General features: G+C 58.4%; 10 protein-coding genes across 10 annotated transcripts; 6 read left to right on the forward strand and 4 right to left on the reverse strand.

The window, feature by feature from the left end:
* Positions 1–234: 234 nt before the first annotated feature.
* Positions 235–1,372, reverse strand: TRAVEDRAFT_28541 (uncharacterized protein). The gene is made up of 2 exons (XM_008039034.1): positions 425–1,372; positions 235–371 (listed from the first exon to the last, which is right to left on the reverse strand). The coding sequence occupies exon 1, from the start codon at positions 974–976 to the stop codon at positions 509–511; it is 468 nt and encodes a 155-aa protein (XP_008037225.1). The 5' UTR covers positions 977–1,372; the 3' UTR covers positions 235–371; positions 425–508.
* A 2,278-nt stretch (positions 1,373–3,650) lies between these two features.
* Positions 3,651–4,234, forward strand: TRAVEDRAFT_89142 (histone 3; the record flags this gene model as incomplete). The annotated part of the gene is made up of 4 exons (XM_008039524.1): positions 3,651–3,743; positions 3,799–3,948; positions 4,007–4,125; positions 4,189–4,234. Coding segments are annotated over 4 exons (408 nt in total), but the record flags the coding sequence as incomplete, so codon positions are not given.
* Positions 4,235–4,452: 218 nt separating this feature from the next.
* TRAVEDRAFT_166644 (DAO-domain-containing protein) lies at positions 4,453–7,490 on the reverse strand. The gene is made up of 7 exons (XM_008039525.1): positions 7,090–7,490; positions 6,603–6,783; positions 6,384–6,547; positions 5,544–6,331; positions 5,355–5,490; positions 4,740–5,302; positions 4,453–4,678 (listed from the first exon to the last, which is right to left on the reverse strand). Exons 1-7 carry the CDS (start codon positions 7,409–7,411, stop codon positions 4,574–4,576), a joined length of 2,259 nt encoding a protein of 752 aa, XP_008037716.1. The 5' UTR covers positions 7,412–7,490; the 3' UTR covers positions 4,453–4,573.
* A 3,142-nt stretch (positions 7,491–10,632) lies between these two features.
* TRAVEDRAFT_58207 (uncharacterized protein) lies at positions 10,633–11,682 on the forward strand. Its single transcript, XM_008039358.1, has 2 exons — positions 10,633–11,568; positions 11,624–11,682. Exon 1 carries the CDS (start codon positions 10,793–10,795, stop codon positions 11,546–11,548), a length of 756 nt encoding a protein of 251 aa, XP_008037549.1. The 5' UTR covers positions 10,633–10,792; the 3' UTR covers positions 11,549–11,568; positions 11,624–11,682.
* A 1,137-nt stretch (positions 11,683–12,819) lies between these two features.
* On the forward strand, positions 12,820–16,699 carry TRAVEDRAFT_71427 (uncharacterized protein; the record flags this gene model as incomplete). Its single annotated transcript, XM_008039526.1, has 4 exons — positions 12,820–14,038; positions 14,782–14,987; positions 15,047–16,505; positions 16,569–16,699. 4 exons carry the CDS (start codon positions 12,820–12,822, stop codon positions 16,592–16,594), a joined length of 2,910 nt encoding a protein of 969 aa, XP_008037717.1. The 3' UTR covers positions 16,595–16,699.
* TRAVEDRAFT_166649 (tRNA splicing endonuclease subunit SEN54) lies at positions 16,679–18,427 on the reverse strand (the record flags this gene model as incomplete). Its single annotated transcript, XM_008039527.1, has 6 exons — positions 18,211–18,427; positions 18,005–18,157; positions 17,621–17,951; positions 17,333–17,570; positions 17,104–17,281; positions 16,679–17,051 (listed from the first exon to the last, which is right to left on the reverse strand). Exons 1-6 carry the CDS (start codon positions 18,327–18,329, stop codon positions 16,679–16,681), a joined length of 1,392 nt encoding a protein of 463 aa, XP_008037718.1. The 5' UTR covers positions 18,330–18,427.
* Positions 18,428–18,531: 104 nt separating this feature from the next.
* On the forward strand, positions 18,532–19,639 carry TRAVEDRAFT_58209 (S-adenosylmethionine transporter; the record flags this gene model as incomplete). Its single annotated transcript, XM_008039359.1, has 6 exons — positions 18,532–18,573; positions 18,624–18,780; positions 18,838–18,941; positions 19,009–19,173; positions 19,227–19,409; positions 19,460–19,639. 6 exons carry the CDS (start codon positions 18,532–18,534, stop codon positions 19,637–19,639), a joined length of 831 nt encoding a protein of 276 aa, XP_008037550.1.
* Positions 19,640–19,646: 7 nt separating this feature from the next.
* Positions 19,647–21,882, reverse strand: TRAVEDRAFT_166655 (Arginase/deacetylase; the record flags this gene model as incomplete). The annotated part of the gene is made up of 6 exons (XM_008039528.1): positions 19,647–20,231; positions 20,282–20,904; positions 20,970–21,026; positions 21,087–21,141; positions 21,195–21,361; positions 21,414–21,882. The coding sequence occupies 6 exons, from the start codon at positions 21,880–21,882 to the stop codon at positions 19,830–19,832; spliced, it is 1,773 nt and encodes a 590-aa protein (XP_008037719.1). The 3' UTR covers positions 19,647–19,829.
* Positions 21,883–22,234: 352 nt separating this feature from the next.
* Positions 22,235–24,944, forward strand: TRAVEDRAFT_71431 (uncharacterized protein; the record flags this gene model as incomplete). The annotated part of the gene is made up of 3 exons (XM_008039529.1): positions 22,235–23,092; positions 23,149–23,689; positions 23,743–24,944. 3 exons carry the CDS (start codon positions 22,235–22,237, stop codon positions 24,651–24,653), a joined length of 2,310 nt encoding a protein of 769 aa, XP_008037720.1. The 3' UTR covers positions 24,654–24,944.
* A 458-nt stretch (positions 24,945–25,402) lies between these two features.
* TRAVEDRAFT_46622 (uncharacterized protein) lies at positions 25,403–26,250 on the forward strand (the record flags this gene model as incomplete). The annotated part of the gene is made up of 4 exons (XM_008039178.1): positions 25,403–25,514; positions 25,580–26,005; positions 26,067–26,137; positions 26,197–26,250. The coding sequence occupies 4 exons, from the start codon at positions 25,403–25,405 to the stop codon at positions 26,248–26,250; spliced, it is 663 nt and encodes a 220-aa protein (XP_008037369.1).
* Between the last annotated feature and the right edge of the window lie 1,069 nt (positions 26,251–27,319).

Genomic DNA, 27,319 nt, shown 5'->3' on the forward strand with positions numbered 1-27,319 from the left:
TGCGCTGGTGAAAGGAGCAAAGCCAGGTGACCAGCCAGAATGTTTCTGCCTCGGTCCACTGTGCAGTGTACATGCCTGCGTGAACACGATATCTGCGTGCGCGTGTCAGCGTTGGTATAGAAGGGCGAGGAACGAACAGTCCTACAGGCTTCTCAAGTCGCTGCGCTACGCAAAAGCTAGATAAGCGAATACAAAGCTAGAGTGAGCAGGATGACTGCCCAACAAGCTGCCAGTTGAACGTTGAATTCCGATGTCGCTATCCAGCAATCGAAGCACACGAGCGGCAGAGGCATTCACAACCAGTACAGCAATGCTAGTCCTATCCGCGTGCGGCACGCCGCCCCGAAGCCAAATGATTCCGTGCAAACGAGCTGTAGTAGCCTATCAGCGATTAGTGCAACACCGACGAGAGTGGAATGCTTACAAGCGCGACCCGCCGCGTGTATTCGACGTTGTCGCACTCTCAAGAGCAGATCCCGACAGGTCGGCATCTGCAGCATGGACGTTGTCATATATCGCTCAACGAATCAAGTGAAGGAATCTCACCGCTGAGGTCACTGAAACTCGACGCTTCACTCACTGCACCACTCGTTGTCGCCAGTCCAGGTGTAGCATGCCGGAAGTGCTGCACATGCGTCTCCCCAATTGCGCGACCGGGCGATAACGTGGGTGGGCTGGTCCTCGGGGCACTGAGATGCCGTGGAACTGGCATCGGCGACGTAAGCCGGGCAGGCGGCTGCGGGCTCGCCTGCGTTGACGGAGCTATGGACGGAGGGGACTCCTGGCGCGAGTCTACGCTGGCACTCGAAAGACTCTGGCGACCATAGCTCCGCGCGGGCGACAAGCTCTGACGGGAGCCCGACGATAACGATGCCGCGGACGTGCTGGTCCCGGATGTCGGGCGCGCTTTGCCCTTCTGCTTCGCGCGCATCCTGGCAGGATCCGCGACAAGCCCGAGTGTATCCTTGGTCATCATGGTCTGGAGGTCTTTGAGTTTTTGCGTGAGCAGTTCCTCCCGCTCCGCCTCCTCCTCCTTGCGCGATTGCTCGTCCAAGTCTTCAGATTCGGAGTCAGATCCGCCCTCGGAAGAGGCGACGCGAGACGAGGCAGAGGATAACCGGCGGAGAGGGGTGCGCGTCCTCCTCGGGCCCGGAAGCGTGATAGTCGACGAAGTCAGTATCTTCTTTATCTGGGGCGGCGATGAAGCGGCACTTGTGGGAGGACCTATGAGAGGACTATGGACTGGTTCGGCGTTCAAAGGCGACTTGAGTTGTCCATGCGGGCGTGCGTGCCCCAGCGAACTGAGCCTAGCGCGTACGCCCAAAGGGCGAAGCGTGCTTGTGCCCGGAGTGGTGCTATACGTGCACGCTACTTCGCCCGTGGTCGAAGATGAGGAACCTCTACGCGTTTGTGTTGAGTCGCGTCGGAGGAGCTGTGGGAGGGTAGTGTCAGGAACGCGTGGAAAGTATTCGCCCTGCGTGTTGTCACGCTGAGGAGAGGGGACTGCGGGAGAAGAGAGACTGGGGATGCGGATGGCGAGTCCTTGGAGCCGGCGGAGGTCTTCCTCATATCGAGCTTGCGCACGGTAGAGAAGGTACGGAAGGGGGACACGGAGGTGGTCCGCCAGACCCTGCCCTGTATGGTTGTGACTCGTAAGCAGCTCCACCGGGCAAGATATATGACTGTGAAAGAAACGGGACTTACAGTCGGTACCGGCACCCTCGATAGCGCGGCTCTTCGCGATGACCTCCCACAGGATCTTCTCCTGCTCGGCGGTCCATTCTACCTACAGTTGCGCCTTTATCTCAGTACGTAGATGCGTACAAAGTCAATATGCGCACTCGTGGGGGGTCCGGAGGGGCATCTTCAGGACGATTATATGGGAGCCTCACGATGACTCTAACAGCCTGTGGGCACGGCATGCTGCAAGTTGAATCAAGGTCGTGGCAGGAAGCAAGGACAGGTAGGCGCCCGTCTTACCCCGCTGAAAGCAGTGCCGCCTTCCGGCCTGGTTGAGTTTGTTAAAGTTCATATCCACACGAAGGAGCGCGGGATGATATGGCATGTTACCAGCCCGCAACGTTCCAAGATAAAAACACAAACAGTGAACACGATGTAATACTACCACAACAGAGACAACCTCGCTTTCCTATCCAACACCGTCTCCACCACTCCTACGACAGTCAACGGTATCTCCTCCACTCCTACAAGGGTATTCTGGGTATCTCGGTATAGGTTCACCAGTTACACGGTTTGCATACAGGTTTCGCTTCACCGCCAGCGAAGGGGGATAGACCGGCCGCGGGTGGCATTGGGGGGAGCGGCTTGAGGCGGTCAGCCGCGTCCAGGTCGGGAGAGCCGAGTTCGACTTGAGCTTGAGCAGCCTGAGGGAGCCCTGGAGGTATGGTGAAGGAGGCCGAGTAGGGCGAGAGCGGCTCGTCGCGGTCAAAGGGGTTCGCCGGCATAGGATAGGCGCTGAGTGCGGACGGCTCGTATGGCGACTGAAGGATGGTGGGGGAGAAGGTGGACGAAGAGGGGGTCGGCGAGGTGTGCGGGAACCGGAACCTGCTGAGCATTTCGCGCTCCTTCCTGACTTCGGCAGTTTCCTGTCCGTGCGATTTGTATGCGCGCTCGGGCATAGCGACCTTGCCGTTGAGGAGGAAGGAGCGCAGGAGCTTGGTGGGGCCCAGATACGGATCCGTGGGCTTCGAACCTATGGACGCATAGTGAGAATGACATACGACAGGTGGCGGATATGTATGGATGCACTTACCAGGATCATTATCAGCCGTTTCCTCGGTGCCTTTCTCAAGGTCATCCGCGAGGTGGACGCGGATATTGTCGCGCTTCTTCTTACGCTGAGAGCACCTTGCGTAGAATGCCCGGATAGCGCGGATGGTGGGTTGAATACCCCAAGCTATGTAACAAATGAAGACAGCAATGGCAGCTGCAAGGGGCGTAAGTCAAAGATCCGGAGCATAATCAAGATACGCAACGTACCGATAGCGTATGCGTCTGCTGGACAAAGCTTGACCGATGCGGATATCGGCGTGCATTGGTCGGGCGCGTCGGCCGCAATATAGGTGTCGCGAGGGGTGTGTGGACGCATAGTGCGGGTAAGGACTGACTATAGGCTAACAAAAGAGCGTCGGGAAAACGAGCGTGGGGGTTCGGACAAAGAGCGAGGGGGCATTTGCGCTGTGGGGGCCCGAGGAGGTCCATATATGCGGCTGGCGAGGAGCAAGAGAGGCTGACTGAGACCGGGTGAGGCAATGGAAGGCCCGGATGCACGAACAAGTCTGTACGGAGCAACGAACGTGGCATGTTCACTATACGCTTCACAGCAAGCACGATCGCTGAGACAAAGGCGCATACAGCCAGCCCGAGTAGGCCAAAGCGAGTACGGGTGAAGTGGTCCTCGACGGTCCAATCAAAGGTGCTGTGGCTGCTAAGCGCCCTCAGCCACAGGCGCGTCCAACTGCGCGCGCATCACGTGCCAGCGCGTCCAAGTATATAAACCTCCGACGCGAGTTGTTGAATGCCCTCAACGCCCTCTTCTCTCGACCACCACCTCCGGAGACCCGCTCGCCAAACACCTTAGCTACCCTTTCCGCTCACTCTCACATCACCCTCCTACCTCATCGACACCAATGGCCCGTACCAAGCAAACCGCTCGTAAGTCCACTGGTGGCAAGGCCCCCCGCAAGCAGCTCGCCGCCAAGGCTGCTCGCAAGACCGCTCCGGTGAGCCCCTTTCTTCCGCGTCCACCTCCGACTCCCTCCAACACAACATACATAGGCCGCCGCCGGTGGTGTCAAGAAGCCCCATCGCTTCCGCCCGGGTACCGTCGCCCTCCGTGAGATCCGTCGGTACCAGAAGTCCACCGAGCTCCTCATCCGCAAGCTGCCCTTCCAGCGGTTGGTCCGTGAGATTGCGCAGGACTTCAAGGTGAGCCACCGCCCCCGAACATCATGTCGCCAGCCAGGTGTTGACAGCGTGTTTCAAGACGGATCTCCGTTTCCAGTCCTCCGCCGTCATGGCCCTGCAGGAGGCTGCTGAGGCCTACCTCGTCTCCCTCTTCGAGGACACCAACCTTGCGGCAATCCACGCTAAGCGTGTGACTATGTAAGTGGCTGCTTTGTCGCGTCATGTCTGATTCGGGACCGACATTGACTCTTTCCTCCACAGCCAACCCAAGGACCTCGCGCTTGCGCGCCGCCTCCGTGGTGAGCGTGCGTGAGAGTTTTACGACTCGCTGTCTGTTGGATTGAGGCTGCCGTGCCTACATCGCGTGTTGTATGATTATATTACCCTACTTGCATTCCCGTCTCTCCAACCACCACCCACATGCCTATATGCTGTTCGTCTATTATGTAGGAACAGGACAATGAATGCATTTCATTTAAACGGCCTTACCTGATGTGATTTGGCTTCCGTAAATAGCTGAACTCTATGCGTTTCCAATAGTGATGTGATATAGGTGGCGTACATTACAGGAATGACACAGGCGTTGAGTAGCATATCCAAGAATGGCTAGCGGGCACGCCGGAGCTACACTGCGGTACACATGAAACTAGACACCACCGCCGCTCTTTTCGACCGGTATCCGGAGGCGCTCCGTCTTCTCCTTGCTGGACGGCGCAGGCGCAAAGAGCACTTCGCGCAGCTCAGCGCAGATCTACACCAAAAATGGTCAGCGACCGGAAATAAACCCGTAAATGCGCGGAATCGCCACATACCTCGACGAACTCGTCAAAGTCGACGTCCTTGTTCGCCTTGAAGCCCGCCTCCTCGAGCACATAGTCAAAGTCCTTCTGGCGCACGCCCTCGAACCCCGCCAGCCCGCGCACAAGCTCAAACACCTCGCCCGTGCCCAGCCGCTTCTCCGCGCGCTCCGCCGGGACACGCGCCCCAAACGCCCCATGGAGCGCCTCGACCTCGCCCGCCGCAAACTGCGCGCGCGAGTACACCATCTGCTCCGGGCGCGCGCGCGCGCTGTGCCGGATCCCCAGCACGTCCTCGACGCGCTCGACGACGCCCTTCGCATCCTGTGCGGCGCGGCGCGAGACGGCCCCCGGGGCGAGCCCCATGCTGAGCAGGAACTCGGTGCCGGCGGCGGTCTCGGCCTTGGCGCGCGCGGCGGACCAGTGCAGCTCCTCGGCCATGAGCTCGACGACGCGCGGGAGCGCGTCGAGCGCGGCTTGCGCGTTGAGGAAGGAGAGGCGGCAGCGGCGCGCGATGACGTCGATCGCGGTCTGTGCGTATTCGTTGCGGACGGCGTAGCGGACCTCGGCTTCGATGACTGATGCGGGTATAAATGAGATGTTAGGGTATATGAGCGTTAGGGGACGTACAGGGGTAGCCGGGCGCGAGGCGGATGCCGTGGAGGGGCCATGCCTTGCCGGTGGGCATGGCAAGCGAGCAGATCGTCCACGCACGGTCACCGTAGTTCTCGGAGAGGTGCTTGGCGACCTCGGTCTCAAGACCGTACTGATAGTGCTATCAGCATGCGTACGAGTCGGGAGGAAGAGAAGAAAACATACACGCTGCACGAGGCCGATGAACATGTTGCGCGACCAGCCGTCGCTGCCGACGAGGCGCAGCTGCTCCGTAACGCAGCCCCGCTTCGGCTTGAGCGCGAAGACCTCGACGGCCTTGTCGACGGTCTCCTCCGCCATCGAGCGGTACGTCGTCCACTTGCCGCCGGCGATCGTGAGCAGGCCGCTGTCGCTGACGTGGATCATGTGGTTGCGCACGAGGCCCTCCGTGCTCGCCGCGTTCGGGTTGCGCACGAGCGGGCGCAGGCCGGACCACGCGCTGAGCACGTCACCGCGGCGCACCTTGATGTCCGGGCTGAGGTAGCGGCGGACCTCCTCGAGGATCCACCGGATCTCCTCCTCCTGCGGGAGCGGCGTCGCGGTGACCTCCGCGGGCGTGTCCGTCGTGCCCGCGATTGTGTTCCCCTGCCAGGGCAGGAAGAAGATCACACGGCCGTCGGATGTCGCGGGGTCGAGCAGGCCCATCGTGCGCGGCGAGTAGTAGTTCGGGAGCGTGATATGCGTGCCCGAGGACGCCTGCACAATGGGGGTGTGCGCCGGGTTATCCATCGTCAGGAGCGCGTCGGAGAAGGGCCCGGTCGCGTTCACGACGCCCTTTGCGCGGATGTCGAACTCCTTGCCCGTGAGTGCATCGCGCACACGCGCACCGTGGAGCTTGCCTCCGGCGCCGTCCTTGTTGAGGACGGTGACCTCGACGTGGTTGGCGACGATGGCGCCTTGCTGAACAGCGGTCATGATGAGGGCCATGTTCATGCGAGAATCGTTGTGTTGACCTGTCGGGGCGAAAATCAGCTGGGCACGTCGTTGATTTTCTATCTGGCTTACCGTCGTAGTAAACCAGTGCACCGACGAGACCGTCCTGCTTGAGCATGGGGAAGGTTTCGAGAGCCTTGCCTTTGCTCATGAGGTACGAAGACTCCATGTTCTCCTTCCCGGCCAAAACATCGTACATCTTGCAGCCAGCCCAGTAGTAGGGCACCTGCCAGTACCTATGATCGTACCATTAGTCACAAGTAAATTTGTCTAACTTGCACGTTTGCTTACTTGTAGATAGGCAACATGATGGGAAGCATCGCAGAGAGGTAGGGTGCCGTTTGCAAGAAAATCTTGCGTTCGTGCAACGCCTCCCGCACCAGCTTGTATTGCTCATAGTCGAGCTCCATAATAGCCTTTTGCAGGTAACGAACACCCCCATGAACAAGTTTTGTTGACTTGGAGGAGGTTCCTGCAAAGAGGGTATTAGCCACTGCATATCGCGTCGAGGAAGAAGCAGCCGAAGTAAATGAAGCAGGAACCGATCCGAGTCGCCGGTGTCGGGCGCTCCGTGTCGGCACAAGGACTTGCACTCCCTCTCACCACCCCTGATGCCAAAAAACTAGAACATATCGTATCTCTGACACGAAGCAACGCCCTGGGGCACCCTACATTCCCGACACTCCCCACGCCCACACGCGCAGCGGGTATGTGCAGATCGCCGAGAATTTCCCAGCCCATGCAATGACGGACGTTTGCGAAGAGATACGGTACGCACCTGCACTGAAATCATCCCGCTCAACCAGCGCGACCTTCAGGCCTCTGCTGGCAGCGTCCACGGCGACACCCGCACCCGTCGCACCACCACCGACGATGAGTAAGTCAAATTCTTCCGCCGGGTTAGTAGATGAGGCCTTGAGCGCATCGAGCATCTGCTCGCGCGAAGGAGGCGTCCATGGGGGTGGTGGCCGACGGGTTTCCTTGGTAGAGGGGGGGTAGGTGGGCCCCGAGTTGAGGAAGTAGTATCCGCCTGCAGCAGAAAGGGCAGTAGCCCCTCCAACTGCTGCGAGGGTACGGCGGGAAACGAGTTTGCGAAGCATGGCCTCCGTCGCTCAGCGAAGAGTGTAAGGAGGGCTGCTGGTGCCTGCGAGAGGGAAGGCTGGGATGGGAGACGGACGGGGTCGACGTCGGTGAGAGAGGAGGAGGAGGCCGGGCGGAATGTTTATTGCGTCGGGACAGGGCATCGGACTTGTGTCTGGTCCACTGCTCATGCGTTCTTCCGCCCGCCCTCCCCCTCTCTGCCCAATCGGCCCGCGGCCCGGCATCCCGGCATCCCTATCTGGGTGCTTCGGCCCGCCTTTCCAATCACCGCGGGCCCCCTCTGGCGCCCTCCCTCCTGCATCCATCTGCGCCCGCCGATCGGGCGACTCCGACGAGGCTCTCACTCAGTTCGCTGGCGTGCAGGGGTTGGCAGGGTTGGCCAGAGTCGGGACTTAGCGGGAGGCAATGTTCACCGCTTCCAATCCGTATATGTGCTGTGTCTCACATGAAACCCTAGGGATACGTTGACGGCGACCGCGGAAGTCAATAATAAGAGCCTGAGCCCTTCGGGTCGTTCTCAGCCCTAGGTCTATTCCGCCAGTGGGCTACAAGCACGTATACCTCGTCCTCACTATAAGTACTGGTCAGTTGATTCCTTCATTCGATGCTTGAGCTCTTTGAAGAAAGGTTCGTTACGCACACTGGTTCGCGCCGTCCTCCCTTCTGACATCTTTCTGAACAGGAAGGCACACAAGGCCGTGTTCGGATCTCATACGATGGACAATGTGCGGATGGGCTGTGAGTACACGTATGATCCCAGTCGCGAAGCTGTTGGTGCCAGAGCGCACGCTGGCGCACGGCGCCGCGACTGTTGACTCCTGGCCTCCAGCGTTATGCGGATTATACGCGCTGAGATGTTCAACTCCGGTTTGTTCCTCGTCAAAATCGCTGACCTGCCCACTTGCAATGCAGCCGTCATGCAAAGAACACTCGCCATAAGCGAAGTCACTACGAACATATGCGCACACCTTGATGGACCAAGCTTAGCCTCCATGGCCATCGTCAGCAAGATCCTTCACGAGCCTGCGGTACGAACACTATGGGCGGACCTTCCTGATCTCGTACCTCTCGTCATGGCCTTTCCCGATGACGCCTGGGAGACGCAGGGGTATCAAATTGTAAGCAATGGAGCACAGCTACTGTGGTCCGTCGTTAAGTTCACATCTGTAACTTCTTGATCGCCTTCAGCACCTTTCGCGCGCACTCTCGCTTCCGGATTGGACGTCCTTCCTCAAGTACAGCCGGTTTGTGAAGACACTGGGTCTTGTGCCACGGCACGAGTCAGATGACTACTGCGCTAGCCCGCCGGACTCGAAGGCCACGACAACTGTTATTCGCCCCACCCATCTTGACTGCCTGTTCGAGTTCGTACGGCTTCGCTCCTTCGACTTCAGCCCGTCGTGGGTGTACCAGGTTGACGATGAACTATTTGCCTCCATGGCGAAAGCGTGGCCCCGGCTGGAAGGACTGTCGTTTGGCGATGCCTCGGCCTGCACTCATCTCCCCGGAGGGCCAACGCTGCGGGCCCTTCCGCCACTCGCCGTCCACTGCCCTCGCCTGAAGACCATCGCGCTCCACCTAGACGCTTCCGAGCTCTCCGCCGATGACCAAGTGCCGGGAGATCTCTACCGTGAGCTGTGGGTCGACGGTCGCCGTGTGCAGAGCACCTCCAAAGTGACCGGTTTGCGTCTGCAGGCGTCGCCGCTCGGCCTTCCTAGGGAGGTCGCCAAGTTCTTGTCCATGGTCTTCCCGGACTTAGAGCGAGTAGATGCATCGGGCTCGTTTTATGAAGAGACATCTGTAAGCCGGACAGTGCGGCAGACACGCCAGCGGAAATGGGGGGAGGTACGACAGTATATTGGCATGATGCGGGCGGCACGGTTGGACGAACGCTAGCCTAGCAGAGCTATGGTTTTGTTCCTGCGATTCGATTCTCCGTTAGCTTTTTGGAATCAATTGCTATACTCTTGTGTTGGCGTCGGCCCCTGTGTCGAACTTGCAAGTTGAGGTTGTGCTTCACGGTGGTGATCGAGTAGACGGTACCGTGGTCGGCGCTTAATATGAAACCGCGCTTTCCGCCGACGTCACGGTCTGCGATAGCCCCTTTCGTCTTCCCGCCATCCTTGTACTTGAGGTCTGTACAAACCCGCATATGTCGGCGTTGAAACTTGTGAAAATAAAGATACTGACTTGGGAAACCTGCTAGCAGCCTATACATCCTCCACTTGAAGTAGCTGCAGCCAGTGCTGAGCAGTGCCGTTTAGCGCATCCGAACGGTCGCTGGAAGGTTGGCATCCTTGAAGACTGCTCCGTCACTATAGAAGCAGGTATCGTCTTCGCCATAATACTCTAACAATTATCTTCTAATATTTCCGCGTTCTTTTGTAAAGAACCCCTATCTATGCACCCAGCACTCTATGTGGCCGAAATTGCTCGACTCGTCTGCGACAATGCCGATCGAGCTACCCTCGCTACTCTCTCCGTGTGTAGCCGTACGCTCTACCAAGATGCAATGCCGACTCTCTGGAGTGAACTCGGTAGTCTTGTGCCTCTCGTAGCGCTTCTGCCGAGTGACTCCTGGGTAATAGAAAACAAACTTCTAGTATGTTAATCGGTTATCACTGGCATACCACTGTGCTCATTAATGCATGTGCGTCTACCAGAGAATCACGCGCCCGCTCTTTCCAAACGATTGGACCGCCTTCCTGAAGTTGGCAACCTACGTCAAGGCTCTGAAGCCGCCACTTATGATAGAATCCATGCTCGGCAGGGACGCTCTTCAAGCTCTTGCAGTCCACCGACCTCAGATCATCCTCTTCCCCAACCTTCGTCATCTGAACCACTGGGCATTAGGAGCCTCGCACGAATATCTCCCTGAATTCCTAGCTATGGTCGGCCCGCAACTCTCCCACATCCGCATGGAGAGCTTCTTCACCCCTGACAAACTTCGGCAGTCGCTCATTTCTGTAACTGGGTTCACCAGACTTCGGGAGTTTGCTGTGGGCGCGCACCACGAAGATGGAAACCTCCAGCATATGCCAAACCCGCTCGACCTGTCTTCCGCTTGGATCACCGCCTGCCCCTTGACGCGGTTCGAATGCGATAAGCTGGCTCTTGCGGAGGGCGCGATCCGTGCCCTCTCTACAGTTCAGACCTTGACGCATCTCCATGTTCGCCTTCCCCCCACTTCGAAGTTTTCCCTCATCCACTCGTCCGATAGGCCGTTCCTGAGCCTTCAACTGCTGAAGATCGTCGCAACGCCCAAAGCATATGTGTCCTTCACTGACGCTGTTGGAGCTCTCTCCAACGTGTGCGACTTCGAGCTGCATCTAGACCCAGAACCCGCCAACAGCGTCTCTCCACGCAGGCTTTTCGCATCTATGGCGTCCTCGCTCAACCCGGAGACGATCACTATAATACTTGTCTGCGCACATGATGAGAACGGCACGCTGGACCCAAGCGACCTGTCGATTGACGAGCCGATTCCCTTCAGCTCCGAAGACTTCCGGCCGCTGCTCAAGCTGAAGAACCTGCAAGACGTGAACATCGCGCTGCCCTGGGTCTTCGACTTCGACGACGCATTCCTCACGGAAGTCGCCCAATCGTGGCCCATGCTATATACCTTCTACCTCGGGACCGAGCCATACTGCAAGTGGGCGCCGCTGCCCCGGGGTCTCACTCTGGGGGCCCTTCCTCCCTTCGCGGTGCATTGCGAATACATGGAGGAGCTCGGATTCCGGTTCAACGCTACAGGCTTCGAGCACGGGATCCCGCCGGACTCGCCCCTCTATGGCAAGTTGCGGGACGTATCCTCGTGCAGCAGGTCGGCCTTGTCCTCTCTGCATGTCGCCACGTCCCCCATTTCCCACACTGCCGAAGTGGCCAGCTTCCTCAGCTGCGTGTTCCCGGAGCTGGAGAAGGTGGTGACCGGCGCATTTGCGAGCGCGCCGGCCCATGCCGATGCGTTGTCGTTCAAGGAACGCTGGGAGGAGCTCTCGCGGTACCTGCCGGCGATGAGAGTAATTCGCAATAACGAGCGCAAGAGGGCGGAGCTCGACGAGCACGACGGATGGATGGACGAAGAGCGGGACGCTGCAGAGGATGAACTTGTACCAGTGGAGATGCTTATAGATTGACGTCGGCACACGTTTCACAGGTGCGCAAAGTTGGGCATTTTCAGATTGCGAGCGAGAATCTCACCGGACTACCAGCACGTAACGGCGCTGTTGCAGAAGCGTATGGGTTCCGGGTGCGCAACTTTAGGCCATGGTAATATATTCGGTATGTATGAATGAGTGTCGTACTATTCAAGACGGCGAGGGCTGCTGGATGACCCCTTGAGCCATGAGACCATCGCGCTCTGATGGTATCGTGTTCCCGAGAACGCGTGCGCCGTGTAAACAGTGTAAGAGCGGTACAGCGAGCAGGAGAATGACACGGACGTTCCGGTGGCACATGTTCAGTGGCGTGCAGCTCGAAGTTGAGACAACGCTGCTCCTTGGCGTGACACTGGCGCACTGCTAACGTCTGTGACTGGCTTCGGCGCCTTGGGACGAAATGGGAAGCGCCGCGGTCACAGCCATAAACAGGCACATATTGGCGCCGGCGCTGCTGAACTCAACGCTCACTGCACCTTGGCTACATCTCCCGCCAACTCGAAGTTGAACCAGGGCATACCCGATATACACGCTACAACATCACATAGTAAGTCCTGGCTCGTTAGATTATTTTATATATAGTCTCTCGCACGCGTCGACGACTCGGCCGTTTACCCTCACGTCCAGTGGGAGGTGCCGCAGCCGTGTCTGAGAGGAAGGGGGAATTAACAGTGTCCCCGGAGATCCCCTCGCTTGTACCATTTTGGAGTTCTGGTAACCACACTGTTACACACCGCGCTCGCGTTCAAGTGCTATTATAAGAATTTCTCCGACTTGTTCATTTTACAGGATACGTCGCTTACCTCCCTTTCTCAGCAGCTCGACTTTAGAAATGCATCAAGTACTGTTGATCAGCGAGCTATCAAGAAATATCTGTTCCTTCTTGGATCCAGCAAGTTTGGCCGCACTGGCAGCGTCTTGCAAACCCTTGAACAGTCCTGCTTCACGTGCCCTGTGGGCCGATATACCGGATCTCACAGCCGTGGTAAGGCTATTGCCTAAGAATTCATGGGTCATCGAGGGCAAGAAGCTTGTGGGTGCCATCTTACGGACCCGCGTCTAATGAAGACTATCAGCTTATTACCTCTGTTCAGAAACTCACTCGGGTACTCTTACCAAGTGATTGGGACCGTCTGCGCGCCCAAAGCGAATTCGTCAAGACATTAGGTCGCCTCCCTTTGGGTCGTCCAGGCGATTGCATCACTCTAGACGACAACTCTTTTACACGTTTCTGCGCACAGAAGCCCGTCATGGTCCTTCTACCGCGATTACGCAGCGTCAACTGGCATGCACTGCGTCTGCCGGACGGGTGCCTGCCCATGTTTACGTTGATTCTCGGGTCGAATCTCCGCAACGCTTCCATCAGCACCAGGGGCAAAGACGTAGATGCTGAAGCTGCGGTCGCAGGGGCGATCGCAGTGCTCTCGCAAAATTCCCCGCATTTGCGCCAACTTCATTTGGAAGTTTCTTCGAGGCAACAGCATGCAAGTCAAAGCATCTCCTCCGCTCTGGCGGACGGCATTTCGTCCTTCCACCACCTTGTCGAACTCAACTGCCCCTCGGTCCCACTGACGAACCAGGCCTTGTACGCGCTGGCCTCTCTTCAGGACCTGGCGGAATGTGCCCTCAGATTACCCCAAATCTACGAGCGGTCAACCAGCCGTATTCAACCCCGCCCGTTCCCGGCCCTCAAGCGGCTCTCCATCGTTGCAAGTGCAGAGGCATATGCGGAGTTTAGCCGCGCGTTTTCGTGCCCTCAGGTCACATCGTTCGACCTCGACGTCCTCGCAGTCCCCGAGTCCCAGGCTATACCAGAGCTCTTCTTGGGCATTCGGCGACAGCTGCATCCGGAGGTTCTAGAAACGCTAGCCGTGTACATGTCTCCTGATATCGTGTTGACGGAATCCATGGTTCTAGGAATGGGTGCGGTCGTGCTCCCGGACCACTTCGCCCCCCTCCTGGACTTCGCGCGTATCACAACGTTCGAATTCAACCCCCCATGGGCGTACAGGGTCAGCGACGACCTGATCTTCGACATGGCCCAGGCATGGCCTTTTCTGGAAGACTTCGCTCTCGCCAACAGCCCGTTCTGCATCCAGCTGGAATACGGGGCCACCCTGAAGTCACTCGCCGCCTTCGCGGCGCATTCGCCCGTCCTCGAAGCCATCGCTTACCCCTTCGACGGAATCGCCGGTCGGACCGAGGGCGGGGCGATACCAGACGAATTCTACGGTGGCCTAGTCGTCGACGGCACGGCGATTTCGAGCAACTCAATAGTGACAGACCTCATCGTGCAGCGGTGCCCCGTTGCGGACCCAGCACAAGATGTCGCCGTATTCCTCTCGGTGCTCTTTCCGGTGCTCAAGGCGGTCGACGTCTGTGAGGCGACCGTTCACGACCCACGTTACCGGGACGAGTATCGTGCAATTTGGAGAAAAGTGTCCGAGTGCATTGATTGGATGGGTGGGGGTCAGCGTCAGGTCGCATAGAATACGCGGGCAAGCTGCTCGGATTTGAAGGGGAGTGCATCGGCGCGCCTGCTCAGAGCGGTGACAAGTAGTACTGTACATAATATCGTATAGGTTCAAGTTGAAAGTAGGATATATGTCATATTTCGGACTCCCCCCTGCTTGGGTATAGGGGTAGACGCGATAGCGTGAGATGTCAGATCTGAGATAAGTAACTGAGCGAGTTAAAGAAAGAGCACTGCTACGAAGCGCGCAACGCCGGCGTCTCCGCTGGCAGTCGGACCAGGCTAAGTACTTGTCACCTTCGTCCTCGACACCAACGTTTTCAAGCTGTATACCCCCTGGAAAACGGCGCCACAAACTCTTCCATAAACTAGTGCAAGGTCGGTGTCGCTGGTGTCGCTGAAGGACCGCCGTTGACTCTGCATCATCAGGGTACAAATTAAATAACGAAGCTACGAGTGGTTGTCCGCGACGGTTTCACGTCTCGGGAGGCCCTCGACCTGTGTCCTAAAGGAACCCCGAAGCTTTGAGACCTGTGGGCATCTTGACTGCACGAGCGTTCTGTGTCAGGAAGGCGCCGCGTTCCCAGTGCTCGGGAGACGGCAGACGTACAGGTCTTGATTTGTGCGCCCTGAAGCAGCGACCTCGCTGGCAATATCAAAACTCAAACGCGCAGTTGGTAGCCATTCAAAATGCATATCTTTTTGCGGTACTGACTACTGTATTCTTTTACATCGACAGAAGAGATGCACAGAGCACTCTACGTTGCGGAGATTGCTAGGCTCGTCTGCGACAATGCGAACCAGTCTAGCCTAGTGGCACTCGCCCGATGTTGCAGCGCCTTGCACCAGGAAGCGATGACCGCGCTCTGGAGGAAACTCGACACCCTTGCACCTCTCGTATCGACCTTGCCCAGCGACTGTTGGGTGATCGAAAAGCGTGAACAGGTAAATTACTCCGCCGTTAGCTCCAGAGTCGTCGCAGCTGACGTTCATGCGCCTGTCAGAGACTCACACGTCCTCTGATTCCCAGCGACTGGACTACCTTTCTGAAGCTGGCCGCCCATGTTCGAAACCTGGCTCCCCCCTACCGACGACTCTTAAGGTATAGCGACACGTCAGTAGCCGACGCAGTACTTCGAGCGGATGTCATTTCCACCCTCTGCAAACAACGACCCCAAACGACCATCTTCCCAAACCTTCGTTCGCTCGACCAGGAGGCCTTGGCCCGTTCATTTGAACAGATCGCCGACTTTCTGCTCATGGTCGGGCCACAGCTCACTCACCTTCGCATGGGCCGCTTCAAGTCTCCTGGGCAACTGTTACGGGCACTCATCATTGTCTATACGCGGTTCTTGCAACTCCGGGATTTCTCAGTAGGTGTGGCACTCTTGGCCGACCTTCAGGACATGCCCACCTCTCTTAGTATATCCCCGGCGTGGATCACTGCTTCTCCCTTGGTGAGATTTCACTGCGACCAACTCGCATTGACGGAGGAAACGATCGGTGCCCTATCGACATTGGCTACTCTCGAGGAACTTTCTGTGCGCCTTCCCGACAAGGACTCGTTCCCTCATATCAACATCGCCTCTTCGCCGTTCTCCAAAGTGCGGGTTCTAGACGTCGTCGCAACGTCAAATGCGTACGTGGCCTTCGCCAGTGCCGTCGGGATTTTTCCCTGCGTGCGCGAGTTTATACTACGGATTGTATACGACGAGCCCAACACCATCCCCCCGCACCAGCTGGTCGACACCATTACCGCATCCCTAGTCCCGGAGCTGGTCATCCAAATCTCCGTCAGCGCACACGACATGGACGACGCGTTGGACACCGCAGCGCTGCCGATCGAGATACTCGTGTTCTTCCGCGCAGCCGCCTTTCGGCCGCTCCTCAAGTTCGCGCGGATGTACCAGTTCACCTTCACGCTCCCATGGGTACACGACGTCGACGACGCGCTCCTCCTCGACGTTGCCAAGGCGTGGCCCGAGCTGTCGACGTTCTACCTCGGAACCGAACCCTACTGCATGTGGATGCCGCCGTCCAACTGCCCGACCCTCAGGTCCCTCCCGCCGTTCGCGGTGTACTGCCCCGCCCTGTCCGAGCTCGGGTTCCAGTTCAACGCCATGGACGTCGAGGTGGGCAGGATCACGCCGAGCTCGGAGCTCTACGGGGAGCTGCGGGCTTCTTCCTCGTGCAGCCGCTCGGTCCTGTACTGGCTGCAGGTCGCGACGTCGCCCATCGCGTACCCGGCGCAGGTGGCGGGCTTCATCAGCTGCGTCTTCCCGGAGCTGATGGAGCTGAAGTACAGCTCGTTCATGGACCTGGGAGACGTAGGGGCGACGCTTGAGGCCCGTTGGGATGAGGTCTCCCGGGTTCTTCCCGTTCTGAAACTGGTGCGCGAAAACGAACGCAAGAGGGTCCAATTCGACGAGGTGGATGGATGGCCGGGTGACGACACTGAAAGTGGTGAGCAGCCTCTACATTAGTGTGTATCTGTATGTGCTAATGCGAGTGCTATGTCGCTTACAGCTGTGTCCGTTGAAGACACGCCGTGAGGAAAAGGAGTACATCGCGAGTGCGCTTTATTGCTAATTTACACTACTACTACTGTCATATATTGCGAGTCTAGATCTAAGACATCATACCATCGGCCACTCGGTGAACACGCCTTGTCCAAACCTGAAGAAGCTGATCGTGCCTGCGTCCACCGCCGCGATGACCACCGTCTTGTTGCCCATCTTCAAGGACGGAAACGGGTTCGGCGGGCGCGCAGGGGGTGCCGCTTTTGTCGTCGACCAAGGCCATACCCAAGCTATTGCTCTTCGCGCGACTGACGGCTCCGGAGCAGGCGGAGTTTTTGACGAGGGATTTGTCGGCGCTTTTGAAGATGCAGCGGCCGCCTTCTGCTGTGCAAAGGAGACTCGTTTTCGTGGCGCGGGGGGCGGTAGCACGGGGAGTTCACCGAACAAGGCTGTGAGCTCGGATATAGTTGGCATCGGCGAGGCTCGGGCACTACGAGAAGTGATCAGCGCGAACGACTGCGCAAGGAAACGTATGTGCTTACTTGACGACAACAACGGAGAAATCTGGTGGTGGAGGCGCTGTCTTCTTGAACGGCGTGGAGGGTTTATAGAGATGGTAGAAAACCTGGTAGGGCGATGGAGGCGTCTCAGGCGTTTGCTGGATGTGTAGCGGGGCGCTATGTCCCGAGGGGAGAAATCGGAGGGACTTGAACAGTGATGCTAGTTCAAAGCGTGAGCGGGTGAGTGAAACGAACCGTGCGCGAAACTCACTGTTGTTTATATGATGGTGTAACCAGCCATTGGGGCGAAGGGGCTGCCACCAGTCCAAACTGCCAGCGAACACCCGAGTCATGCGTGCAAGCAAGGAGGCAACCGCGTTATACAGCCTTCCAAAAATAGAAGCTGGCGTACGGGCAGTGGGTGAATGGGGAGGCGGAACGGGATAATCTGAGGTCGGTGGTTTCGCTCGTGTCACAACGTATCCCAGTCGTCTGAGATACGCATAGACCTGACAGGATTTTAGTTCAGTGTTCCGCTTCTGTGATCCTGACAACGTACCTGGTACTTCTCGGACGTGAGGTCGCAGCTGCCGATCATTTCGGCGTAGGCCTGTTGGGCGGACATGGGTACTCCCTCCATGTCGTCCAGGTGCGCAGTTGGTCGTAGAGGCAAGTCCGTCGGCTTCCAGCAAAACATCGCGCCTCTCTCCACCAGATATAGCGCCTCTTCCGGAAGAAGTTCAAGGCGTTTCTGCACCTTCCTCGCGTCCTCAGAGCTTGTAGACGGCCGCGCGACCGAATGTCCCATCGTGGAGAAGTGAATCCCCCGTGCTACAGTGACGTGCGCCCTCGCGAGGCCCGGGTACCAGATGCCATGGCTCACGGATTTGCTACACGCATCGTCAGTACAAGTTCACCCTTCGCGCAAAAGAAGCCGACGTACTGCGCGATTGTGCGGGTGCCCTTTAAAGCGTCCAGCATCGCCGAGCGCGAGCGATCGAGGACATGCTTCTGCAGCCCAGAGCCACCTTGCGCGGTAGGCTCGAAGTCTTTTTCTCCTCTCTTCGGTATGACTGGCCGCGCCGCCGGGAGGCCGCTGCTATGGAATTAAGACATGCTTACATCCCTGGGCACAGCGCGAGGACATACGGGATCTTTGTCCAGTCAGGGCCCTGGTCCTCGTCTCCTGAAGAATTCTCTTCCTCCTCGGTTTCCTGCGGCACGTCAGGCTTGGGCGCCGCGGTTGGCATTTCCATCGTATCATCCATCGTATGCTCCCTATCTGCTGCGCGATCAGAAGAGAATAGCAGTGTATCGGAGGTGCAGAGAGAAGCCAAGGAGCGCGTTCGGCCGAAGTGGGCGAGGGTACTGTGCAAGTCGCGAGGATGACTCCAGGGCGCGCGACGCGACGCGCTCACACAGTGCTCACGCTCTCCATCCGCCACCACACACTCGCGCCCTCCGTCCGCGATGTCTGCACAATCTTCGCCGACATTTTACCAGTCGTTAGCGGTACGCATGGCATGTCAGAGATGCGATAAACGTTGAAACGAGTCGCACAGGCTGGCGGACTTGCCGGGACAGCGGTCGACCTGCTGTTCTTCCCCATCGACACCGTGAAGACGCGCCTTCAATCATCGCAGGGGTTTATAAGTGCCGGCGGTTTCAAGGGGGTCTACAAAGGTGTTGGGAGCGTGGTGGTTGGGAGCGCGCCTGGAGGTATGTATCCTGTCCCCACTCGCTCAGTGAACGCGCGGGAGCTCACTTAGCTACCAGCCGCGGTCTTCTTCTGCACCTACGATACGCTCAAGAAGACCATCCCCCTACCCTCTGAGTATGCGCCAGTCACGCATATGATAGCCGCCTCTATGGGCGAGGTGGTGCGCGCGAGACCGCTTCGTCTAAGGTTGGGTACCTACTGATATGTCTAGCGCGGCGCGCGACTAGGCGGCATGCTCTATACGCGTCCCCACTGAAGTGATCAAGACGCGGATGCAGACGTCGACATACGGTGCCGCGGCGCAGTCGTCTTTGACCGCCGCGAGGTTGGTCATGTCCACCCAGGGCATCCGCGGTTTCTACAGAGGCTACGGCTCTACAATCATGAGAGAGGTCCGTATAGTCCTGCTCGCCTTCGTTACTTCGTGACTAACTCAAGCTTTCAGATTCCCTTCACATCACTACAGTTCCCTCTATACGAGCTACTGAAGAATCGTCTGGCACGAATTCTGGACAGACCGCTGCACGCGTACGAGGCAGCCGTGTGCGGTAGCTTCTCGGGAGGCGTAGCAGCCGCCCTCACAACACCTCTAGACGTCCTGAAGACTCGCGTGATGCTCGATCTACGAGTGCGTTGCCACGTTTCTAACAATTGCTGATGCTGACCGCCTCGGTGTAGGACTCGGCAAAGCACGCGCAGCCGTCACTGGCTACACGGTTTCGCGAGATATACACGGTAGAGGGTCCAAAGGCGCTATTTGCGGGCGTCGTACCACGAACTCTGTGGATATCTGCTGGCGGCGCGGTGTTCCTGGGCGTGTATGAATGGGCCGTTCATTCGCTGATGGGTTCGCCTTAGGGATTCGGGGGACACTTCACTACTATTAGATATCCATACATCGTAGCGTACATTCATAGACTACACTATACTCCTTCTGACTACAAGATCCGCGCATAAAGATATCCAAGGCGAGTAACACGACGAGAATCGGGTATAGCAACAGTAGCGCAAGAGCAATATCCGAGGTTCAAGACAACAGATCTAAAAATCACACCCCGGGCGCAGGTCCCAGCTTGAGGATGACCCGCGGCAGTTTTTTCGACGCCGACTCGCCACCTGCCTTCTCTGAACCCGACCCGCTCGTGATGTCCGTCAGGTCGCTCTCGGACCCAGAAGTGGATTTCTTCGTACGCTCTACGTTCTTCGCCACGCCCTTCTTGCCGGGTGAGGTCGCGGGACTAGCCTTCGCACTGGCAGTGCTGGCGGCACTCTGCGGCTTTCGGTCTCGAAGGGTCCGGTTGGACGGGGGTATGGGCGCGCGGGGAACAACAGGAACCGTGTGCGACGAGTCGATCGACGCGAAAAGCTCCACCGTGCGCGCGAGCCACGGTTCAGGTGGGGCGGTGTTGGACGGTCGCCCGCCTCTGCGCTTCTTCGTTGCAGCCTCAAGCTGTACATCACATTAGTGCGAACGGTATGCGCATGTAGAGCGGGACGTACTGCAGTAAGGTTCTCGAGACTCCACCACTTCTCGTCTACGCCAATGTTTCCGGTGTCGACAAGGCCAGCGAGGTGTGCCATGGCGCCGCTCGTGAGTGCACGGTCGCTGTAGCCTCCTTCTAGAACGCTGATGAGCCGGCCCTGCGCGTACTGCTCTGCGAACGCGCGCGCGTCTCGGGCGAAGCGGTGGTAGAACGACGCGGGCACCTTCCGCTGGTGGCGCGACATCGAAGGGTACTCGTGTTCGCATGCATCGAAGCCGCAACTGATAAAGACCAGGGTGTCGTCACGCATCCCGCCCGTGCTTTCGATGAACTCCCCGGCCTTCTTCAATAGGCGCAGGTACTGCGTGGGGTACAACTTATCCCAGAACTCCTGCTCAGACGCGTACGGCTGGAGGTGAATGTTCTCCACATGTTGCCCATGCGGACCATGGATGGACACGGAAGCGGCTTGGATGAGCTCCGCTTTCCCGTCCTCGCACGGGTAAGAGAGGATATCGTGTATGCTACCGTAGTAGACTTGAAGACCTGGTTTGTCGGCGGGTGCGCCCTGCTCGGCTTCGAGCTGTTTACGGTAGGTCTCTTCGTTGATTCCCCATGCGATAGCTTGCGTGCCGTTCCCTGTGTAGAGGTAGATTCGTGTTAGTGAGCCATCTTCATGTTGTGGACGGGATGTTTAGGCTGACCATGATGTAGATCGATGTCGAAGATGATTACGCGGTTGATGTTGTGCTTCAGGTGAGCTGTGTTGTTACACAGATGATCTTGAGTACGCCTATAGTAATCTGACAAGGAGTACGTACCGTGCGCTGCTCCGACTGCGACGTTATTCACAAAACAGAAGCCTGAAGGCGTATCCTGCAACCGTGAAGCTCAGTGGCAGTAATTGTACATATGGATTATTCTCATACCTCTCCGCAGTGGTGCCCTGGTGGGCGGACCGCAACAAATGCTTGACTGGGTTGTCGCGAATCGGCAGAGGAGCCCGAGGTCGCCTGGGACGCCTGAAGAACCGCGTCGACTGCTTCGCATACAGTCCCAAGAGCACCCTGTATAGCGTCTAGTGACCCTGGTGACACTACAACACGCGTTAATAGAGCGCCGAGACCGACTCAATGTGGCTAACTTACAGTAGAGGTCGCCCTGTGAGTAGCCCTCGGGGATTTCGCTTTCTCCTTTATTGACTTTGTCTTGGCTATCCTTCGCCATCGCCGTGAGTGCCTCGAGATAAACGTCGCGTTCTATATCTCCGTGCACGAATTTGACCGCCGGGTGGCTGAGGAGATCCGCGGAAGCATCGCTCTGAACAAACGCAACGGGTACCCGGGCAGAATGGTCGAGTCGCGAGGGTGCCTCGAGCTGCAGCTTTCCGAGGGCCTTTGTCAACTCGTCCGCGTCCTCATCCGTAGCGGTGGATCCTGTCGCGCGGGTTTCGGATGTTGGAGGCGCGACCTCTTCAAGCCGCGCGACTGTGGCCGCGAGCCCAATGTTCACCGCACGCAGCCTTTCCGGCCGCTCAACGATGTGTGAATTGTCGCGCGTTCGAATATAGCGATGCTGTAGGCACGCTTTCTGTAGAAAAACAGAAGTCTGGGGCATCGCGCCGATACTGAGTTCGTTGAGAGGTGGATGAGGTTCGGGCGCGTTAAACAGTACTTAGCCACAGCAACTATATTAACGCGTCGCGTCGCGAATACAAGCGGAGATACAATTACGATGAGAGTCCATCATATCGGAGTATCTGCAGTGCTTACTGCGTCTAATGTCGGAGATACGGCCACCAACGCGCGAGTGAACCATCCACTTCCGCGCGCTACGACGCTGCTACAACCCAGCTGCAGCCTCTGTACGAACGTCGACCTCGATCTGAACTCACCACCCATCTCTCGTCCTTGCTGCTACATATATACTATCTGGGATGGATCGGACCACTCAGAATCCACTGCGCGGAATGCTTTCTGCTCTCCGAGCCGCGCGACGTCCTCGGGACCAGGATGCACGAGACACGACGAGCGACGAACCTAACGGGCTCATGGACCTCTTGCAGAACCAGGACTTCCTTCCCGCCGAACTTCGTGCGGATGACGCGGTACGCAATGAGAGCGATGACATTTATGACGACCTCCCGCCGTTGGAGGACTCTGGCCCAAGCACATCGCGTACGGAGAGGCCGCGGTCTCCCGTGGACGCTCCCGTAGACTCGTCTGATTCAGAGGACGACCTGCCTTCACTAGACCCACAATCACCCTCTTCTTCAAGTTCTCGACTGTCTACCCGTGACGTTGGTTTGCCTATCACCGGGGCCACCCCCAGCGACGTCCGTGCCTCGAGCCCCTCGGTTCGCGAAGCGGTACATGAGGATGCTGCGGCGTCTTCCTCGAGCCCTTCAGGACCTCCTATTGCCTCTTCTCCGGGGTCGCGTACACGCTCGAGGCGGCCTCGTGCGACTTCCTCGTCACAAGCGGCCGCACTGCCGGAAGACAACGAGGATGGGGCTGATAGTGACAGCAGCATGCCTACCCTGCAGACTGTATCTGATTCGTCAGACGACGAAGAAGACTCGTACGTTGCCTCAGACGAGGACTGGGACGACACGGACGACTTTTACAGCTCGGACCAGTTTGACGACGACGACGACGAAGACGACACAAACGGTCCTCCTTTCCCCTCCAATCATCCCTCTCATACCTCTCGCGAGCCCAACTCTCGACGCCCAGCTCTATTCGACCTCCTCCCCAACTTTGCTTCAAATATGACCACGAATAGCGACGATCTCTTTCAGTCTTTTCGAGATATGCTTGCGCGCGCGGTCAGTCCCTTAACAAATGTTCAGTCGGTACAGCGTCATTCATGTTCCGTTCACAGAGTAGCGTTCCGGCGAGTGAGCTCCGTGCACTCGACGATGCCGACCACATCCGGGCAGACGCCATCCTCGCTGGTCTCGAGAAGGTACCAACTGAGCTTGTGCGACGCTACGAGAAGCTGCGTGCGGCCGAGGGGCAGAATGCAGATGGCTGCGCGATTTGCCGTGATGATTTGTGCGCGGAAGAGGACATCGTGTCCTTATATGCGGTGTTGCCGTTCCACCCTGAGGCGTGCCACCCGGAGGCGAGCACTGTTTTCGCATTTCCGTGTGCCGGCAAGCATCTCTTCCACGGCGACTGCCTCTCGCCATGGCTTGCGCGGAAGACCACCTGTCCGTCGTGCAGGTTTGACATCGACCCGCATTCACTCACGCTGAAGAGGAACCGCGAGGGGCCAAACGCGGGGTTGGACAGCCAAGGTGGGCGTACGCGTGTGTGGCAGCCGCCGCAGGTAGAGTCCATGAGCGACTGGCTCGACGCGGAGGAACGTGCACGGGCGAGCGGTGTGCCGCGCCAGCGACCGCAGCCCGTCATACCTAGACGTGAGTAACTCTCGCATGGCATTGAAGAAACCACGTTTACCAAACTGCCACAGCTGGACCAGCCGCGGCTGGTTCGCATACATTCGCTTCTGGTCTTGCTGCAGCACTCGCAGGGACCAACACCACGGGCACGCTCGCGCAGCTGCTCGACTCCCCTCGGCCGGACTCCCCCTTGACGGACTGGCAGTACGATCCCAACACGGGCGCGATCAACATCCTCGCCGCCTTCCGCTCTATCTCGGAGATGCGCCAGGCATACCTAGAGGCAGACCCCGTCGAAAGGCAGCGCCTAGAGGGCCTCATCCGCGGCCAGGATGCCGCACTCGCCGACGCTGGCGCCCCGCCAGTCCAGGTCCCCGATCGTCCCCCGTCTGCACCCCCCATCCTACTCTCGGAAGTGACCCCGGGCCTTCTTGGAACCCCTGGCCCGGCCGCTGCGCTTCCCGCCGGCGCCGCACCCTCGCCAACGCGCGCACGCACCCTCGCCGAGCAGCTCGAGCACGCTATCATCGGGAACGCAGAGCCCCCATCGGCCAGTGTGCAAATTCCCCCTGCCATTGCGGAGCACTTCGCGCGTGAACGCGCCGAGGGCCGTCGGGTGGCCATCGTGATGCCGCCCGCAGAGGACAACGAGCCCGGGCTGGTGGAGCTACTCATGCACCTCAACACGCGGCTTCGCGAGGCGCACCTGAACGGTCCGCCACAGACCGCCCCTACGTCGTTTGAGGATGTGGCGGGCGCGCCTCCGCCAGAGCCAGCAGGAGAGGTGGATGCGGAGGCCCCGGACGCTGCGGACGTCCCGCCGCCTATTCAAGCGGATCCGAACCAGGCACTACACGCGGAGGCACCTTTGGAGCTGGAGGAGGAGTACACACATGCTCTACTCACCTCCGGACTTGTAGAACCTCATGCGGGCGATGCGGCTCCTCAGGATGGGAACAACTGGATCGAGGACCTGGACTAATGCGAGGCCCGGAAATTCCTCGTTGATTATCTGCTTGCGCTGGGTCCAGGAGCCCCTTGATGGATCGCCTGCACCCTCGAAGTTCGTGTTTCTTGTTCCTGAAGGTAGGGATAACGGTTGGTTAAATCGCAGTGAGCAAAGTTGTACTTTTTAGTGGGTGTACAGATACTATAGATCCTTCTCCCGCATGTTAGCATCCCTGTCGTTCGTCGTCGTGCTTTTGTAACGCTTCTCGTAGCTAGCCTCGTCGTACTTGTACAATCATAAGAATATCCTAGAAGGATCAATGACCACCATTCACGAAAAGTTGACGCGGGCCGCACGCGTCATAGCGGAGTGCGATGGATTGCGTGCGGTTCATGCGGTGTGTCCCTCGAACCCTCGTACCTGAGAGAGGGGCAACAAACTCTACGCTGATCCCACGTGCAGGCACATCCACCTTCAAGCAGAAAGAGGTGGTCATGATGCATGAATGGCATGACCCGTTTACGGGGCGCCATGACGCGGGGCTGGCACCCCCTGTACAACGCCGACGCTCTTTGACGGCCTCGCCCGCATTATGCTTTCAGGCCCCAGGGGCCGAGGTGGAGAATTACATGGTGGCGCAGTCGGTCATCGCACGCGCGAGCTCCAACATGCGCCCACAGCTTATATACCTTCGCCCGACGTCGCAGGACTGCACACATTCCATCTCACACAAACCCTCCCACATCCATAACTCCCAACCACTCACCACTTTTCATCTCATCATGTCCGGATCCTATGGCCAGCAGAACCGCACCACCGAGTCGTGGAACAGCGACCCGAACTCCTTCTCCAACCCGAGTGGCCCCGACGCCGGTTTCCAGAACCAGCCCGGAGGTACGCATTTGCACTGTCCTCTCCTGCGGCGGGCCCTATGCTGACGTTGCTTCGGGTTCTTGCAGGCGGCGGGTTCCAAAGCGAGCAATTCAATGCGGGCCAGCGCCCGACGCACGACCCCACCGACACCTCGACCTTCAACAACGAGCCCACAGGAGCCCGCCGCGGTGACTTCGGCGACAGCCAGTCCGGCGGCCAAGGCCAAGGCCAGTTCCGCTCCGGGGGCGACCCGAACGAGAAGTTCGGCACGTCTGGCTTCGGGCGCGGTGGCAACACCACGGACTCGAACACCGTCGGCACGGGCGGGAACTTTGACGGCCTGAGCAGCACTGGCCGCGGTGGCGCAGGCGTCGGCAGCGGCGGTGTGGACGGCGACAACTGGAGGCAGAACGACAACTACGGCTCGTCGAACAACAACGGCAACAGCTACGGTTCGAGCAATGAGCCCACTCCTGGAGCGGGGAAGGCGAGCATGGGCGAGCGGCTGAAGGGTATGTGGCATGAGCTTCATGCGGGATCGTCGAGATGCTGATCCACCTACCTGTTACATAGGCAATGCCGAGAAGCTTGCTGGACGTGTTACCGGCAACCCTTCGATGGTTGAACGGGGCCAAGTCCGCAAGGTTTGTGCTTCTGGTGTTGACGTCCAAGACACTTTGACTGATGTGCGCACGTTTTGCAGAGCGGTAACCCCGATGACACCAGCTACAATTCCAACGAGTCAAACGACTACTAGGAGTTTGCGATTCTCATGATGTATCAGTAGCATCTGGACTTTCCTGTATGATGGACAGTGTATCATAACAACCTCAACCTGTACTATAGCAAAATCAAACCGCGTTAGCCTGCTCAGATCTTGCGAGTGGAAGAACTCGCCTCATCCTACGCCCATTGGTGGAGCTGTTGGGCTTCTGTAATCACGGGAGAGCTTGTACGACAAGTGGCCTGCGCAGACGGCGGCTCCAATGAGAGCTTGATCGCCGGGGATTGGCTCCACACGACCTTCCTCGCCCTCGGAACGCGGGGAGCCGTCCGCGACGCTGCACGACGCGCAATTGCGAACATGCCGACTTGCTCGTGACGGATCCATCACCCTGTGCACCTCCATCTCTCTCGGACTCCATTAGTGTGAGATCCAGGATCCATCTCGCCGCGTTACGACAGGATAAGCTAGGATAAGTCCCCCTCGCTGACACACGAAGGTTCGCCGTCTGTCCGCGGCCATGCGAAGCAGGGGGGCCCGCGGCCGGGCATGACGACGGTGGCGCCGACGCGCCCGCATTGGCTGTAGCTTGCCGACGAGGCACGACCAGGTCCCCGGCGGCGTTCTTGCCAGTGTGTTTTCTCGCGCCTTCGGGGACTTGGGGCTGCGTTGAGCAGCATCGGGCCACACCGGGGGTGCGGCTGGCACTTTGCCTGCGGCGCCACCACCGAGGCGTCGGAAGAAGCGTCGGCCGGGTCATGTCGAACGTACGCCTGTGGTTCGAAGGTCTTCGTTCGCATTATCGCGAACCGCGAATGGTTGCCGATAGCTTAACGTCCCCGCGCGAACTTGTATCTGTGAGAGTCGGTGCGACGAAGGGCCACATTGGCGGACATACCCGTGGCCGGCATTACACTTAGTAGAACGCGCGCCCTAAGGACGCCTCGTACGTGAATCGGAAGCTAAACGGCTGATAACGCAGGGGGAAAGCACGTAAACCAGGAATCTATCTAAGTAGTCGTTCGACAGGTGGCCACTCACGTTCGTACAATTTACGCGCACCCTTGGGCCGGGCAGCGGGCTTTTCCCGTGCTAGTGCATT

This window comes from Trametes versicolor, assembly GCF_000271585.1.
Source record: "Trametes versicolor FP-101664 SS1 unplaced genomic scaffold TRAVEscaffold_5, whole genome shotgun sequence".
Classification (NCBI taxonomy): domain Eukaryota; kingdom Fungi; phylum Basidiomycota; class Agaricomycetes; order Polyporales; family Polyporaceae; genus Trametes; species Trametes versicolor.

Coding starts and splice junctions, on each gene's coding strand:
- TRAVEDRAFT_28541 (XM_008039034.1), bottom strand. CDS start 976: ATGATGACCAAGGATACACTCGGGCTTGTCGCGGATCCTGCCAGGATG.
- TRAVEDRAFT_58207 (XM_008039358.1), top strand. CDS start 10,793: ATGGCGTCCTCGCTCAACCCGGAGACGATCACTATAATACTTGTCTGC.
- TRAVEDRAFT_166644 (XM_008039525.1), bottom strand. CDS start 7,411: ATGCTTCGCAAACTCGTTTCCCGCCGTACCCTCGCAGCAGTTGGAGGG. Junction 6,548..6,602: donor ATCATGTTGCCTATCTACAA/GTAAGCAAACGT, acceptor GTACGATCATAG/GTACTGGCAGGTGCCCTACT. Junction 5,303..5,354: donor CCTCGCGCCCGGCTACCCCT/GTACGTCCCCTA, acceptor TACCCGCATCAG/TCATCGAAGCCGAGGTCCGC.